This window comes from Dama dama, chromosome 20 (assembly GCF_033118175.1).
Source record: "Dama dama isolate Ldn47 chromosome 20, ASM3311817v1, whole genome shotgun sequence".
Taxonomy (NCBI): Eukaryota; Metazoa; Chordata; class Mammalia; order Artiodactyla; family Cervidae; genus Dama; species Dama dama.
In genome coordinates, this window is record NC_083700.1 from 27,203,393 (window position 1) to 27,222,224 (window position 18,832).

The 18,832-nt window shown below is 41.5% G+C and overlaps 1 protein-coding gene across 6 annotated transcripts in view; it reads right to left on the reverse strand.

Moving 5' to 3' along the window:
• TTF2 (transcription termination factor 2) overlaps positions 1-12,168 on the reverse strand; it is a 52,804-nt gene extending 40,636 nt beyond the window's left edge. For 5 of the 6 annotated variants that reach the window (XR_009689042.1, XR_009689041.1, XM_061121057.1 and 2 more), the window contains exons 1-3: positions 12,070-12,123; positions 11,889-11,991; positions 9,881-9,967 (exon numbers count right to left, since the gene is read on the reverse strand). Coding sequence is in view for 4 of the 6 variants with exons in the window: in XM_061121057.1 (XP_060977040.1) it covers positions 9,881-9,967; positions 11,889-11,991; positions 12,070-12,097 (218 nt within the window). In the remaining 2 variants the exon portion in view is untranslated. Of the gene's footprint in view, positions 1-9,880; positions 9,968-11,888; positions 11,992-12,069 lie in introns of all 6 variants that reach the window. The other variant, XM_061121056.1, reaches the window with a different exon arrangement.
• Between the last annotated feature and the right edge of the window lie 6,664 nt (positions 12,169-18,832).

The following is an 18,832-nucleotide window of genomic DNA, read 5'->3' on the forward strand; positions in this document are numbered from 1 at the left end:
CTACTGGACTTTGCACGGGTACCACTCTCCATCCAAAGAATGTCCTCCTTATCCCTATTTGCCCACCATTACCCCATCACTAGCTGTCAATCCTACAGGTCCCTCCACACCCAGTTCAAGACATGCCGCCTTTGCACACTCTCTGCCCTATTCACACATTGTACTGCTTCTGTATTTTTGTCATATATAGTTGTGTTAAGCTTATATCTGCCTGTCAGCAACTAGAAGGTGATAAATATCTCTTTATTCCTAAGCCTTGCTGTTTGTACATAATAGTTAAGTATTGTTGAATTAAACAGAACCAACTGAATTCTTCCTTACCCCAAATGACTCCTCAAAAACATTTAATCAGTTAAATAAGAGCCTTTGAAATTATGTATTCCACTTAATTGTTTAAATAGGTAAAATGCTCAATCAAAAAGTATAAAATGACAGTGAAAAGTACCTCCTCTCCATCTGTTCAGTTCACATCCCTCCCAAGTAACCATTTCTCTTTGTTTTTTGTTTGCCTTTCCAGAGATGGTTTTAATGAATATTCAGGTCAATGTATTTTCTTTATTTCTTCCTTATCTACTCAAGTGGGTAGCGTAGTATGCTGTGCTGTGCTTAGTCGCTCAGCTGTGTCCGACTCTTTGCAACCCCATAGGCTGTAGCCTGCCAGGCTCCTCTGTCCTTGGGGATTCTCCAGGCAAGAATACTGGAGTGGGTTGCCATGCCCTCCTCCAGAGGATCTTCCCAACTCGGGGATCGAACCCAGGTCTCCCACATTGAGGGTGGATTCTTTACTGTCTGAGCCACCAGGGGAGTCCAAGAATACTTGAGTGGGTAGCCGATCCCTTCTCCAGGGGATCTTCCAGACCCAGGAATCAAACCAGAATCTCCTGCATTGCAAGTGGATTCTTTACCAGTTGAGCTACCAGGGAAGCCCAGGTAGCACAGTATACATACTACCAAATACCTTGCTTGCTTTTTTTTTTTAACTGAACAATATGTCTTGGAGATTTTTCTATAAAAACATATACATAAAGGACTTCCTTATGTGTACATATTTTCTACAATTGCACAGGTTTTTACACAGCAGCAGTTTTCCACTATAAGGATGTTTCATTATTTATTTAACCAGACCCCTCTGGTTATTTCCAATCCTTTACTATTAAAAGCAATATCACAATGAATAACCTTTTGCATATGTCATTTCACATGTGTTTTAATATATCCATTGGGCAACTCTCTGTATTTCATGCTGTATATTAGAGCCTTCTCTGTTTTTCTTCATCAATCAGCTTCTAGATTTTATTTATTAGCTCACTTTTTTCCTTTCTACCTCCTTAAGTTCAATTTTATCTGCATTAATTCATTCTTCCTGTTTTCTTTCTGTTTAATTTCTTGTCCTTTTTCTAACTTCTTAAATTAGTACTGTGATACATAACACAAGGGCTTTACTGGTGGCTCAGCGGCAAAGAATCGGATTGCCAATGCAGGAGACATGGGTTCGATCCCTGCATTGGGAAGATTTCCTGGAGAAGGAAATGGCATCTCACTCCAGTATTCTTGCCTGAGAAATCCTAGGGACAGAGGAGCCTGAGGGGCTACAATCCATTTTGTAGCAGAATTGGGGTCGCAGAATCAAATACAACCTAGCGACTAAACAACAAATACAACACAAATCACAACAGTCTGAGTCCTAACTCAAAATGAATCCTGAGCAGATCACAACCCCTCGATGCCACCACTTCACTTGGATGTAAAAGCAAAGATAACAAGCTCCAAAGGGACAAGTATTCCATAAGAGTGAAAAAGAAGACAGGGACTTTCCTAGTGGTACAGATGATAGGAATCCACCTGCCAATGTGGGGACATGGGTTTGATCCCTGGTCCGGGAAGGTTCCACGTGCCAGGGAGCAATTAGGGCCATGCGCCCCAACTACTGAGCCTGCATGCCGAAACTACTAAAACCCGTGCATAGAGTCTGTGCTCCACAACAAAGGAAGACCCCACAATGAGAAGCCCACACACTGCCTCCAGAGTAGCCCCCACACTCCACAACTAGAGAAAGCCCATGCAGACAACACAGGATCCAATGCAACCAAAAAAAATAAATAAAATTATTTTTAAAAAAGAAGGAAGGACCAGCTCCTATCACACAAACTCATAATTTTCTCATTCAAGTTCACCATAAAAAACATGTGTTGGTCTCTTTAATTTTTTCTTACTGCAATAAGAAAATTTAGTTCTGAACATATAGTTCTGAAAATTTCTGAAATGCCTTGATTGCAAAAAACTCAAAGAAAGGCTACTATTAGGGAGTACTACTACTTATGAAAACAAGTCAAGAACAAATTCTTGCTGTTGAAAGTGTATCAAGTACCTGAAACCTTAACTGAAAGAATGTTTTATAAGTAGCATGTATTTTAAAGCCCAAACTTCATAGACTTTCAGAAGAAGGGCAAGATTTGGAGAAAGAAGGAAGTAAACAACACACACTGAGCATCAGCTATGTGCTAGGCACACTGCAAAAAATCTTTCTGCTTATGTTTTTATTAAAAACAATCTAGATGAGCTTCTCTGTTTTTAGGATAAAAGTTTGTTATGTTTATTAAATTGTAAATCAACAGAGAAAGCGGAGGAAATACATTGTCATAGAGAAAGCAAACAATGAGTTCACTATGAAAAAGAGCATAATTTCTACAGTATATTCATTAATTATTTTCCAAGGCATAGGTTATGAACAAGAAAAATGAAAAAATCAGCTAGGGATCATTCAAGGCCAAGTTCAAGTCTCAATTCCTCCACTTGCTCAGTAACCTTCACCAGCCTTAATCTCCTACTGTTGGTTTTACAGCCAGAGAAACATCTGGCATTTGAACACATACAATTTAGCACTCTAACAAGCAGATCAGACTGCTCACCAACCTTCCTGTGTCTAACTCTTATCCCAATTGTGTCTTAGGGCCCTTAGAAATATGGGTTCACTTCTCCACATGCAGCAGTGGAAAAACATAAAGCTGGATTTCTACCTCACCTTTTACACAAAAATTCAAGATGGAACAAAAATGTATAGAATAAAACTGTAAATGTTCTAGGGAAAAAAACAGAGATGAATATTTTGGCAACTCTAAAGTAAAAAGGGAATGACAAAATCCTGCAGCTGAGAGATAAAGGATTTAGTAATTTGACTACACAGAAGTATTAAATGTCCATATAGTAAAAATACCATAGGCAAAATTACAAGAAAAAAGGCAACCTGGGGAAAGGAATTGCTGTACACATTATAAAAAGCTAATATCCTCTCCATGGGCTTCCCAGGTGTTCCAGTGGGCCTGCCAAGGCAGGAGATGCAAGAGATGCTGGTTCAATCCCTGGGTCAGGAAGATCCCCTGGAGAAGGAAAGGGCAACCCACTCCAGTACTCCTGCCTGGAAAATCCCACGGACAGAGAATGTGGGGGGCTACAGTCCCTGGGGCCGCAAATAGTCAGACACCACTGACTGAGTGAGCGCACACACATGATAACGTTTCCAGACAAGGATCACTTCTGTGGTACAGCACAGTGCATGATACTCCACAGTACCTAGTCAAAGCACTGGCTTTGTTGAGTGGGATTCTTTATGGGTGGCTGGAGCCCGAGGTCCTTCTGCATGGGTCTGGCTCATGTCCCAGTGCCTCTCTGTCATCAGCCTAGGTAATCATCATTGGGTTAGATACTCTGCATGCCAATTTTACCCAGTAATCAACCTACCACAAAAGGGGTGTCCTAGATGTGTGCAGATTCGTGTGCTATTAAAAATGAAGCATTTTGGGGGACCTGTCCGGTGGTACAGTGGATAGGAATCTGCCTACCAATGCAGGGGACATGGGTTTGATCCCTGGTCTGGGAAAATTCCACATGCCTTGGTGCAACCAAGCAGGTGAGGCACAACTCCTGAGCCTATTTGCTACAACTACTGAAGCCCACAGGCCAAGAGCCTTTGCTCTACAACGTGAGAAGTCACCGCAATGAGAAGCCCGCACACTGCAACGAAGAGCAGGCCCTGCTCTCCGCAACTAGAGAAAGCCCGCGCACAGAAATGAAGACCCATGGAAGCCAAATTAAAAAAAAAAAAAAAAAACTTTAAAAAAAAGTAAAAACATAAAAGTATTTTGAACATCCCAGTACAACCAGTTATTTAAAGAACTAAAACCTGTTTTACCAATCTACAGATGAAGAAAATTACCATCTATTTTGATCCTTGAGAATAAAAGCTAAGAGAGAGAGAGGGAAGAGAGGAGAGAAGAGGAACTCAGGAGCTTGACAACCATATCCAACATCTGTATATCAACAAGTGCCACATCGTTCACGTCAAGGCAGGAGTTCTTCTCTCTGGTTTTACTGAGCAACAATCATAGTTTTCCTTAATGCCCAACAACAGGGTCATGGCTGAAGGGCCAGTCAAATGCTGGTGAGTGGCACCATCTGGTGTTTAGTTAGAGAACTACACAAAAAAGCAGCTTCGTGCCAAGGTAAGAAAAATGGGCACCTTAGTGTTAACTTCGGTTTACACCTCCCCTCCACTAGTCTGCTACACCTGTCTCCTAGCTAGGTTAAGCATTAAACATAACAGTACTAATTCAAGGATACAAAGTCCTTTAAGTTCTTGAAAAGAAAACCCAATTTGGGGGAAGAAAAGCTTGTGCTACATGATGTCTTTCTCCAGAGTGCAGGTATTCTGGCTAAATGCTTTACTGTCTACTAAGGAAGTCATCATCCATAGATACTTTACCTATTTCTTTTTTAAATTTTCAGCCTATACCACCTATCAGGGTATACCTGATAGGTGTATACCCTAATATACAGGGTTTTTTGCTGGGTTTTTTTTTTTTTTTTGCTTTGTTGTTAATTTGTTGTGTGCTGTAGAACTGCATTTTATTTGTGCTAAAACAATCTTTTCAAAGCTCTAGTAAGCACCTCTTAAAAAGTGTTCTGCACTTGAGCTAAAAGAAATACATTCAAGCATTCTTTTTCTATTTTTAAAATAATGAGCACCTCAGCCTCCTCTACCTCATGTGAAGAGTAACAGAGACAAGTTCTCAAGATTCCGTCCTCAGCCTAGACCTCTTTGGAGCTGCCCACTCACTTGTCCAGCCTGCTTCAGGGGTACATAAGACACAATGAGTCCAAAGCTGTATGTGTTAGTGATCCTCTACTGATGTCAACTTTCCTTCCTTGTTTTGCTTAATGGTAAACTCACCCACCCAGGAAACCATTTCCTGAGCACTGACCACGTGCTAAACACCAAACGAAGTGATCACACACACGACTGCACTGACCCTCGTAGCCCGGGGAATCCAGTGCTACCGTGACTGCTATCCCAGCTGAGTAAATGGAGGAAAAGAACATGCTTAACCACCAGGAAACACGTTGTATCAATTCTCTTTCAGCAAGTGCTCTCCAGTCTGTGTGTGTGTGTTAGTCACTGAGTCCTGTCTGACTCTTCTCCACCCCATGGACTGGAGCCTGCCAGACTCCTCTGACCATGGAATTCTCCAGGCAAGAATACTGGAGTGGGTAGCCATTCTCCTCTCCAGATCTTCCTAATCCAGGGATCAAACCCAGGACTCCTGCACTGCAGGCAGATTCTTTACCGTTTGATCCACCAGTCTAAGCACACCCAACTCTACCGCCAGGGCTTCAGTCTAAATTCACCTTTCACTTAGAGAAAGTGGGTGTGCCTGGAGTTGGTTAGATCTAGGCTCAAATCCCAGGGGCTTCCCTGGTGGCTCAGTGGCAAAAAGAATCTGCCTGTCAATGCAGGAGACATAGGTTCAATCCCTGGGTTGGGAAGGTCCCCTGGAGAAGGAACTAGAAACCCACTCCAGTGTTCTCGCCTGGGAATCCTCATAGACAGGGAAGCCTGGTGGGCTACATTCCATGGGGTCACAAAAGAATCAGACACAACTTAGCACCTAAATAACAACAACAACAAGGCTCCCATGCCAGCCAGGCCACACTATAATGCTGGGACCTCAAATTCCTTTTCTAACCTCTCTAAATGTTTCCTCATCTGTCTATAAAACAGGGATATTGAAACCTGTCACAGAAGATTCAATGAAGAGGTCATGAACGTGCCAGGTAGGAGGCATTCTAGAGCCCCACATAGTTCAGTGGGCTCCTTGCCTCCACTGCCATCACCTCCTAATCTAACTTCCATAGTTCTTCTTTTGATGCAAATTGAATAAAAAATTCTTCAGCATCTTCCTACCACATAGAACAGTATTTCTGTATGATCCAGGGCCCCCAGTAGTATGTAAAGGAGATTGTTCTAACTTCAGGCACTAAAGGCTTACTGACCCCGCTATACTAGCAGGAAACAATAGAAAAGTGAAATTTTTAAAAATTCCACTTTTAAAGACTTCTCTGGTGGCGCAGTGGGTAAGAATCTGCCTGCCAATGCAGGGGACACAGCTTGGATCCCTGGTCCAGGAAGATCGCACATGTGCCCATGTGCGACTAAGCTGGTGAGCCACAACTACGGGCCGGTGCTCGAGAACCCACAAGCTGCAACTACTGAAGCCTGAGAGCCTAGAGCCTGTGCTCCGCAACAAGTGAAGCCACAGCAATGAGAAGCCCCCACGCTGCAACCAAGAGTGGCCCTCACTCACCAAAACTAGAGAAAGCCTGTGCAAAGCAACAAAGACCCAGCACAGCCAAAAATAAGTAAATAAATGATTGTTAAAAATTCCATTCATAAGAGTGTCAAGAAACGTAAACACTGAGGACTAAATTTAACCAAAAGGGTATATAGCACTCTATAATCAACTATTCGACAATGCTAAAAGAAATTTTAAATGTCATAAGTAAATATACCATGCTCATGGACTGGAAGATCAAAATTAATATCAGTTCTCCCTACACTGATCTATACAGATTCAACAGAATTCCAACTGAGTTTTCTGAGGAAACTGTAAAAGGTGATTCTACATTTTATATGGAAATGTAAAGGACCCAGAATAGCAAATCTTGAAGAGGAAAGTTGGAAGACTCACAGGATCTTATTTGATCATGTCAGGATAGGCGAAAAGATCAATGGAAGAGACTAGCAAGTCCAGAAATAGATCCACACATGGTGGTCAACCAATTTTTCACAAAGGTGCCAAGTGTTTCCACGGGAAACATTAAAAAAATGGTGCTGAAACAATTGAATAGCATTCATTCAATACGACATGAAAAAATAAATGAACTTCTATCTCATAAGGTATGTCAAATTAATTTGAGGTAGGGCACAGAGAGATAGTGAAAGACAGAAAAGCCTGGCGTGCTGCAGTCCATGGGCTTGCAGAATTGGACAAGCCTGAGCAACTGAACAACAACAAAAGGCGTAGACTAAACAAAAAAGTCATTAAAAAAAAAAATAAAGAAAACAACTATAAAACTTCTAAAAGAAACCATTAGAGAACTTTATGATCTTGAGGTAGGCAAAGATTCCTCACAGAAGACGAAAAGCACAAATCATAAAAAAACGATAGATTGGATTTCATAAAATGAAAAGTTTCTACTCTTCAAAAGACAGTCAAGAAAACCAAAGTCACAGACTGGGGGAAAAAATACACAATATATATATCTGCCAAAGGACCTGTGCAGAGAATACATAAGGAATTCTTCCAACTCAATAACAAAAGACAACACAATTTTGAAGATAGAAAAAATCCCCCAAAGTTACACTGTATGATTCCATGTATGTAACATTTTGAAGTGACAGCATTTGAGAACTAGAGATCAGGTTCATGGTTGCCAGGAGTATACAGAGGGAAATAAGAGGAAGGTGGGTATAGTTACAACAGGGCAACAACTTTCTCCAGTAAAGATTCTCCAGTAAAGGAACTGCTCAATATCTTGACTGTTGTAGTAAATACACAAAAGGTGGCTCAGTTGGTAAAGAATCCGCCTGCAATGCAGGAGATCTAGGCTCAATCCCTGGATTGGGAAGATCCCTGGAGAAGTGAATGGCAACCCACTCCAGTATTCTTGCCTGGAGAACCCCACAGACAGAGGAACTTGGCAGGTTACAGTGTCAGAAACGATGGAGCAACAAAGCACGCATGCATGCACACATGATAAAGTTGCACAGAACTAAACGTATAATGTATACATGCCATTAGGTAATGTGCAAGTCTGCAGAGGATCTCCTTGTACTATTTCTTAAGCTGCCTGTGAATCTATAATTATCTCAATAAAAATTTCAATTAAAAAAATGGGCAAAATTTTAAACAGATACTTCATCAAAGAAGATATACAGAAATAGCAAAAAACTACATGAAACAAAATGGCTTTCATAAATGGTATTCAAAATGGTGTTCTGGGCAATGATAAAGAATGAATTACTGACAGATACAACTACATGGATGAATCTCTACAGACACTGTTACATAAAAGAAGCCAGATACAAAAGAATACATGCAGTATGAATCAAAACAGTGATTAACTACGATAGGTGGACGGATTACCTAGATGGGACCCAATGGCACTTAATGGGGTAATGGAAATAAATATTCTATATTTTGACTGGAATCTTGGTTTTAAGGATAGGTTTTAAGGATAGGTATTTATTTAATACCTTTCTTAAAACTCAATCAGAAAATAAACAAAAGTCAACTAGTTGAACACTGAAGAACTGTGCATCTTATTGCATGCATAACTCAGTAAAGAAATAGAGTAGTACAGGCAGTTTTCAGTTATGTAAAATTGTGAAGATGGTACTTGAGTGCCTATATTTGGGGGGAGGAATCAATCTAGAATATATAAATTTCAAACTGTCATATAAAGACCATTACATATAAATGTCATACGAAGACTACTACATCTGGCCCCTGCCTTTCTGGCCAGTATTATCTTCTGAATCTTTGCTTAAATATATGCTAAATGACCACTGAACAGAGTTTCCCTGGTGGCTCAGTGGTAAACAATTAGCTTGCCAATGCCAGGGACGTGGGTTTGATCCCTGGGTTGAGAAGATCTGCTGGAGAAGGAAATGGCAACCCACTCCAGTATTCTTGCCTGGGAAATTCCATGGACAGAGGAGCCTGGCGGGCAACAGTCCACGGGGTCGCAAAAGAGTTGGACATGACTTAGTGACTAAACAACAAACAAAAAACCATTGAACCAAATGTTTGCAATTACTTCATGCCTCCATATACTAATGCAGGATACTGGTCTGTTATATACGATCTCTTTTTTGCCCCTAGGGAATTCCTACTTCCTTTTCAATACTCATGACAAATATCATCTGCCACCTATATAGACTTCCCTGCCCTTCTTCTGAGTGCCCATAGAAAAGGCAACTAGCACTTACTGAGTGCTTAACATACATTAGACATTTTTACACACGACCTCGTGGCTCATATGGTAAAGATTCTGCCTGGAATGTTTGAGACCCTGGAAATTGAAAATCCCCTGGAGAAGGGAATGGCAACCCACTCCAGTATTCCTGCCTGGAGAATCCCATGGACAGAGGAGCCTGGTGGGCTACAGTCCATGGGGTCGCAAAGAGTTGGACATGACTGAGCAACTAACTTTCACTTTCATTCTACTACCAGAATGAGAAAGTTGACAAGCAAGTGCAAATTAATGACTGCTGGTGAGCTGACGTTATTGGCTACTTGAAAGCTGGAGAGGGAGGGAGGTGAAGCAGTTTATCCAGAAATTAACCAGAGGTCAGATTTCTCACATCAACAAGTAGCTCAGAAGTTAGGAAGTGACAGTCCAGAAGATATTCAATACATAAACACCATTTGTTTCTTACTGACTTTTAAAGACTAGTCAATCCTAGGAAAACACCTGACCATAACCCTTCCAGGCAAAGAAAAACAAAAACAAATACACTTAGCTGTTCCTTTTGGACACTTACCTATATTCTTTCTTGCTCTGTGATAGAGACAGACCCTGAAGCTCTACCACAAAGTCCTCATGCCATAAACAGTGAGAAACAGGAGTGCTAGAAGGAAAAAAAAAAAAAAAGGAAATTTGTGTTTTAGGAGGCAAAGAATAGAGGTCAATATCCTAAAATGAAATCTAAAATATGTGTTTTAAACATAAGGGCCCATGTATAATCTCTACTGGGTTTGTAAATCCCACACACTTTCTTGTCCATATGCATTCCTCTGGGGAAAGGGCCCATCTTTTCATCTTTTCTCATGCCCCCAAATAAAGCATGACAATAAACATACCTATCTTTTTCCTGAGGACTCAAGTTTAAAATGATATTGTGCTATGTACCACTATGCCGTGATTCCTCCAAGCTGTGACTTTTTCCCAGGTTCTCCTATCATCCTTTTCCCTCTAATAACCTGTTAGCTGTCACTATCAACATGAGGACTCTGGCAACACACTCTACTAATTCACTTCATGCTTGATTGGCCTAAGTTTAACTCCTCCCTTCCAACTTCTTAGTAGGAAAGAATTAATGTATAATATTTGAGAGTGAAAATCTAAAGTACTCTCATATGACCTGTGGCATTTTCCTTCTTTTTGCTTATAATCTGGTTACCAGACATATTATAAATGGGTCAAATTATCAAATAACCATCTCTTGAGTCAAATATTATTATACTAGTTTGTATAGCAATATGTTCTTATAAATGGTACTTTACATAAGGGCATTTTCCTTTTCATTTAAAACCGAATCTTATGCTGCCATTAATATTTAATTTCTACAAATCCGAATGTGCTTTCATGTCTCATGAAACTTGAGCTAAGTAATGAACCTAAGAAGCTCCATATACATATTAGAAATTAAACAGTAAACCCTGACATACTTATGTTTATAGCTTGAGAAATTTGTTTGGTCCCTTCTATCTCAAGATTTAACACTAATTTAAGTAAAGTCATTTTGTATTTAATTTAAATGGATCCCAGTAATTTCTTTCAAATGAAAAAACAACTTATTAGAAGGCTAAGAAAATACTTCCTCTAAAAAATTTATTTTCTAAATCTGAAAAAAGGTAAAAATCTTCCACTTAAGTTTCAAAGTGTAACAAAAACACAAATCATCTAAATCATGTCGGAAAAACATGAGAAGCTAATATATGTGTTGAAAAAAAAATACTTTATTTTCTATTGATATCCAAAGTGTCTTACACATGTAGAAAATGCCTTTTCTAAACCAAGTTCAGTAGAAAGCAGGAAAAAATGCATAATTCTGTGATAGTCTAAAATTTCACATAGAAACTGTGGACACCAGATACTATGAAATATTAACAATACTTATGAGAACAGTATTTTCTCACTTCAAAGAAGATGCTTATTATTTCTCGGTCTCAGTTTTTAATTTTGTAAAAACTAGACTGCTGAATCAGATTACTTATGTCTTTTCAGCTTTAATCCCTAATTTGTTTTTGTCGAGTATCAAACTCACCACTTAAATGCAGAGAATCCTGTTTTTAAAGGGTCCCGTTAATCTGACTACCAGGGTGTTTTAACCTCAAACATTTGGAAACCAATTCGGCCTAAGACTAGGTGTAAAGCTGGAGCCAATTATTTTCTGCTATGTCTGCACGTTCTCAACTATAAACGGGATGGGAGTAATGTCCCAGCAGGAAAAGGGACGGTCAAGGCCAGGCCAGTGAACCCAGAACTGAAAAAGCCCAGAAGGATCCAGATGTAGCCAATCCTCCAGATTATAAGCGAGCGCCTTGGCGGCCCAGAGAGGGAAAGTGAACAGCCATGGGTCACATAGCAAGCAAGCAATAGCGGAGCATGTCCCTAACATGCCGGGGATTACCAACTACTTAAAGGGCCCTGGCTCTGAAGACCAGGAGTCCCAGCTCTCCTAGCCCTTTTGGGCAGCGGGGAGCTGGCGACTCCTCCTGAGTGGCCACGCGCAGTCCCAGGGAATTGTGCCTAGCTCGGAGACCTACTCGGTGGTCCGCACAAAGTTGCATGTGTCCGCCCGGCACACGTAGAAGCTCTTTCCTTTATTCGGGCCCTCTCGGACGCCGGTCTTCAGAAGACATAAAGTCCCTAAGGAGAGAAGGTCGACAACGATTACACCAAGCTAGGCTGGCAGACCCCTAGGACCCTTAGGCCCTGACCTCCTACCATGCTCCGGACACCTAACTACTTCCATCTCGCTCCAGCTCTCCTCTTCTCAGAAGCCACCGCCTCTCCCAACGCCTGCTTCCGCCTTTTTCTCCGCCCTCCTCATTCAAGAAACAAACGTCACCCACCTCCTCCACTCTTAATCCCCCATAATTCACCGCCGCGGCTTTAGCCACACCCACCCTGACGACTATCAGCCAGTCAGACGGGAAATGTGCTCACCTCCAACCAATCACGGCCGCCCTGAGATTCGCGGCGCGCCGAAATAAAAAATGGAGCGGGGCGGGGGGGAAACCTGGTCTTTGGCCCGTGGGGCGTGGCTGAAGCTGGAGTGAGTTTTGGAGGCTGGCGGGGCTTTCCGGAGGAGGGAAGCTTTGCGAGGAAGGAACTGGTCGACTCTACCGTGCACGCGTTTAAGACCTAGAGGCATCCCTAGAGGAAGCAGGCATTACAGACTGCTTAGAGGAGCTCTACAAAAAAGACTCTCTTCTCCCCGAGGCCGAGAGCGCCTAGAGCTTCGCGGTCTTCTGGATGCCTGCCGGGGCCTAGCGCTGGTGGGCGCTCCGCCTCCGCGCTCCATCTCTAGGGAGGGGAATCCCAGAGAAGCCGCCGCCTCAGGAAGAGGCACTGGATTTGCATGTGGAGGCGAAGCGGGGTGCGAGTGAGGGCCGTTGGGGCGTCCTTTATAGCTAAGCGGTGAACTGACCAGTCTGTTGTAGAGCGGGCCTAAAGACTTCTCTAGAACCCCACAACACAGTCCTTACCATACACGTCTGTCTTGACAACCTGGTGGGATGCGCAACATTTTAAGGACCCCGAGACTCAAAAGTTTGAGTGAGTCCCCCCCAGGTCAGAGAATTAGTGAGTGGGCAGTTGGCCGACGGTGCTCAGAAAACTGCCTCCTGTGTGCTGTACGTTCTCTAGGCACTCAGTGTAGGAGACCTGAGTTAGAAATGTCGAAGTGGAAACAACAGGAGGAATAGATGGCCTTTGGTGAAAGGGAGTTTTATACTGTCTATTTTGTATTGTCAGACTTTTTCTATTAGTATGCGTTTGTAATATTAAAAATCGAGGATGTAATTAAAAGAAAGGGGACTATTTGAAATCGTAATCAGATCTCCTAGTCAACAAAAAGGGAGGAATAGCAATCAGACACGGCAAGAGAGACGGCTTAATCTTACAACTATTGAGGACCATATGTACAGACATATGGTGTGGCGTGTGTAACTGTATTTACAGAGACAGTAGGACAGGAAAATCTGCAAATTCTAGGAAATCTGAGCTATGTGGTGAATGTAAATGTCATAGGGAGCCAGAGGAGGGGAGACAAACCTGAGAACAAACAATTCTTGTTTATTAAGAATTAAACAAGTTCTTAATAAATAGCTTTTTGTATACCCAATGTGAACTAGGTGCTTAGGAAATATACAATCCATTTATTCACATATAAAGTTTAAGACGACTATTCTAACCACAAAGAACTTGCTCAGTATTTGGAGGAGACTGATCTAGCACACACTGAACACTTAAATAACAATGTGATAGCACTTGAATGCCATGATAAGTAGAGATCCCAGTAAACTCTTAGGACTAAAGATGTGTCTGGAAGCAAAGTAGAGTAAGTTTATACATAATTATCCCTTCTGAAACACCTATAGATAAATGTAGAAATGGGAAAGGAGTAAAAAAACAAATAGTGACAGTTTCATTATACCCAGATTGCAATTCTCGCATTGAGAAAGTTCTATTCATGTATTCAATAAATGCTATATTAGGAGAATTAGAGCTTGAATATTGGATTTGCAGGACAAGGGGCATGATAATTATTTCTTTAAAAATGCCTTTTTCAAACAAGACAAAATCAGGGCCTCTTAAGTGTCCCATTGAGGAGGGACTTCTTCCTCTGTCAAGTATTCAAGCTAGTGTCTCAGGTCAAACCCCATGAAAGGATGCACAGCCAAATCACAGAATGGGGGATTATTTCTCCCATAAATTTGGTCACAGTCCATGGGGGTGCAGTCGGACACCACTGACTAACACAGAGAATTATACAATGTGCACTTTTCAAAATATATACATTAGTATGTGTATATTGTTTATATCCTTAACTAGCCTATAAACTCTTGGAGAGCCCTTTGGACACAAATTTTTAGTAAAGTTGAGACTTTGAGTTTGTTTTGCCTTAAAACTTGATGTATTCAAAATGAACGCCTAGGCTAGGTCCTAAAGCTCAGTGGTTTAAATCCACAGGTTAATAAGCCAATAAATTCTTTGTGCATGGAGGTGGCCAGACATAAAGTATGTGACGGAATTGTTCTAAAACTTGGTTGTGGTAATAGCTGCACAATTGTATACATTTCCTAAGACTCAGGGATACACTTTAAATAAGTGAATTCTATGGTGTCTATTCTTCAGTAAAGCTGTTAAAAACAGTGTATAGGCAATACCAAAACATCTGCAGGGAAAATAAAATCTTGGCTCGATCACCAAAATGTTTCAGCATCCTAAGGACTCTTTAGTTTTAGATGGTATTAATCCTTAAGCAGACTGGTTCTCTGACTTATGGAATAAAATCCAGAGTGGTACAAACACACATTTTAATTCTTGGGAAATAAAGCAGTTGTATATTATCTGGTCAGCATTGTGCTGGGTGGCATATATTAACCATGAAAAGTGAAGTTGCTCAGTCATGTCCGACTCTTTGCAACCCCATGGACTGTAGCCTACCAGGTTCCACTGTCTGTGGGATTTTCCAGGCAAGAATACTGGAGTGGGTTGCCATTCCCTTCCCCAGGAGATCTTCCCGACCCAGGGATTGAACCCCGGGTCTCCCGCATTGCAGGCAGACGCTTTACCGTCCTAGCCACCAGGGAAGTCCCATTAAACATGAAAGGCATCTATAAGACACTGGCGGTGAGGGTATCAGCTGGAAGTCACCCCTTGACTTTCTTGTCACTCTCTGGTTTTTCAGTCACTAAGTCATGTACGACTCTTTGTGACCCCATGAACTGCAGCACGCCAGACTTCCCTGTCCTTTACTATCACCTGGAGTTTGCTCTAACTCATGTCCATTGAGTGAGTGATGGAAATAATCAGCAATTCTATGTTTTAAGTTATTTGTAAAATTCATGTTCTATGCAACTGATGCCTCCCAAAATCTTGGCTTTCTCTGCCCACCAAAGCTAAATAAAAAGTATGGAGAGAGACTTTGGAGGAAATAGAAAGGTAGCTTTAATCCTCAGCATATGGAGGGGAGACAAAGGAAACTCAAGCGCCCCCTCCATGAGGAATCTGGGGGATTATATGGATGAAGGCTCGCAATCAGAGGTTGGTGATGAACAAAGCTGTTCAAAGCTGTAAGGATCTTTTATTTTTCCTCTTGCATTGTTTCAAAAAAATGGCCACAGGCTGGCGTCAGGTAGCCCGGTGATTGGGTCCATTGTCTTCTGTGTATTGTACTGTGGCCTTCTTTCTATTGATATAATGCAAAAAGAGAAAAACTACAAGGGATGGTCTCCAAGAGAGTGCTGTAAAGGGGAGCACCAGATATAGGATGTAATTAGCATAGAGTTAAAAGAAGTAGGTGCAGAATGTAGCCCATGCAGCGCCAGAGGGCAGAAAAGCAAACTGAAGTTATAGACAATAATTAGGAGTGGTTAAAGTAAAAACTTGGAATGACCAGGCCTGCTCACTGTTCTCTCCATCTTCTTTGTAGTCAGGAAAGAATAGAACAACTCATTCCTCTTTTTTTCCTTTTCACTGTTTTAAACATTAAGTTGTCCAAATATGCCTCTCCAATTAGCAGATAATCTAAGTTTATTTCAATTTTATATCCCTCTGGGTTTTTGCTCATTGCTTTGGAGTGGGGTGGGAGGGATAACTAATTTTAAAGAGTAGGTAAAGGATGTTTTGTCCCTATGAGGCATATTTACTATTGGGAAGCATCACTGTAGCCTACTCCTGCAGTGTATTTTGAGGTAAGTGCTTTAAAAAAAAAAAAATTTACTTATTTTTGGCTGTGCTGGTCTTTGTTGCTTCATGTGGGCTTTCTCTAGTTGCAGCGATCAGGGGTTGCTCTCGAGTTGCAGTGCGCAGGCTTCCCTTGGCAGTGGCTTCTCTTGTTATGGAGCACAGGCTCAGTAGCTGTGGTTCCTGAGCTCTAAAGCATAGATAGGCTCAGTAGCTGTGACACGTGGGTTTAGTTGCATGAGGGGCCTTCTGAGAGCAAGGGCAGAACCTGTGTCCCCTGCATTGCAAGATGAATTCTTAACCATTGAACCACCAGGAAAGCCCTGAGATAAGAGCTTTTATAGACAGCACTTATAAGTGGTTTTAATTCACACAGCTACCCTGGGGGCAGGTATTCCTTTATCCCCATTTTAAAGAATGGAACACCAAAGTTTAGAGAGCCACTTGCTTACAGAGTCCCAGTACTTGAACTTTGGAACCAAAAGATTAATCTTGTCCTGGCTCAGAGTCACAAAGCTGACATCAGACAGATCAGAAACTGGAAGTCACTTTGGAGGGACTCCTATCCCAGTTCTTGCCACCACAGTATTTTTAGGAAGCATAAATTATTCAGTGATTCATTCAGACATTTAATCTATACATAGCCAAGCATTCAAATATTTGTGTTATACAGATGCAGCTCAACAAACCCAAGGAAACAAAACAAATCAAGTCCTGCTGTTTTATAAATGATCACTAGGTAGCAGCATATTAACATAAAAACCAAACACAAGGCCCACTTCTGTTTTCACGCTCTTTAGTGATAAGCAGTGGTAATTCAGTTTCATTTTATTTCGTGCCTTTCAAATATATGACCGTTTTAAACTTTACCATTGATAAAGGCATAGTCAAGATGAGAATATAGTAAGGACAAATTTGGCTATTTGGAAAAGGGAAGAGATTTTACAAGTTCTTTTGTCATGCCAATATTTTCTATTAGGTTCCAAATGTCACTGGTGTTAAATTATTATCCCCAAAATAGTTCAAACCTGGCACCCCTTCATCTATTTTTGTTTTTCATTAAGTATACTATTCAGTACTTTTAAAAGTAAATTTATAAAGTTGTGCAACAATCACCACAATCTAGTTTTAGCACATGTCCATCACCCCAAAACTTCCCTCGAACCTGTGTATAGTCAACGGACACAACACCCTTGTTCTCAGTGAATTGAAGGTTTTTGCTTCATCTTGAGAAAGAATTCAGAGATGTAGCAGGGAGATTAAGACTGTAAAGTGAGAATTTATTTAAGCCAGAATGTGCTCTCAGACAGAAAGCAGGCAGACAGGTGAGGAGCTGCTGTCCTGGGTTTCTGTGACAAGCCAGTTTTGAGGGGCATACAAATGAAGGGACGGGATATTTCACTGGAGAAGGAGGAGTTCGGGGATCACACTGTCGTCTTCCCTGATTTTCATCCCAATTCCATCTTCCCAAAGGGAGGAGGGATTTTTGTCTTTATAGGAGTGTTGGGCTTCCTTGGTGGCTCAGTGGTGAAGAATACATGGGTTAGATCTCTGGTCTGGGACGGTCGCACATGCCACAAGCCACGCACCACAATTACTGAAGCCCACGCACCCTAGAGCATAGCAAGAGAAGCCGCCACAGTGAGAAGCCTGCCACAACTAGAGGGTCTCAACAGAGACCCAGCACAGCCAAAATTATATAAATACATAAAATTTAAAAAAGAAGAAGCATCACTGGGTCAGTGCATGATGGGCACTTATCTGCAAGGCTAATTTTATTGTAATGAGATCATATTGAGCCACAGGTCACATTCCTATGCAGGAGATTGCCACCTTCCCTCACCTTTCTTTGCATGCTTCCATGACACTTATCATCCAACATCCGTGTATTTCTGTCAGTCTGGAGGATTCTGCTTTTCTTTGTCTGCCCCTGGACCCCTGCTGTTTACAAGCTGCCACCCGGCCCCTTCCCGAATTTCTCTGCTCATACCTGGCTACCCGCCTGCTCTAAGACTCCCAGCACCACGGCCCCCACTGATCTGCTCTCTGTGTTTATAAATATGCCTTCTGGGAACATCTCTTATAGGTAGAGTTTACGGTGTGTAGTCTGTTGCCTCTGTTTTCTTTCATTTAGCACAAGGTTTTGGAGGTTCACCCATGTTCTAATGCACGTCAGTGTTTCACTCTTTATGGCTGAATAATATTCCATTATTTTCATCACCAGTTGATAGATACTTGGATTGTTTTCCCTTTGGGTTTATTAGGAATGATGTTGTTATGAACATTAACAAGTCTTTATGTGGGCATTTGTTTTCATTCCTCTTCTATAGATACCTATGAGAGGAATTGCTGGTCAGGTAGTAAGTTTATGTGTAACTTTTTAAGAAATGACCAAGCTGTTTTCCAAGTGGTGGTACCATTTTATAATCCCAGGAGCAACATATAAAGGTTCCAAGTTCTCCACATCCTTACCAACACTTGTTATTGTCTTTCTTTTTTATTATAGTCATTCTAGCGGCTGTGAAGGGGTTATCTTATGTCGGCCTTATTATACATTTCCTAATGACTACTGAGGTTGAGCTCCTTTTCACATGCTTATTAGCCATCATCTTCCTCTTTTATGATGGTCTTGAAAGGCTTTTTCCTTTAAAGGTTTGTATGAAACAAACCAAAAAGCAAAAATGACATTTGCTGTTGTTCAGTCGCTCAGTCATGTCTGACTCTTTGGAACCCCATGGACTACATACAGCACGCCAGGCTTTCCTGTCCTTCACCATCTCCCCAAGCTTGCTCA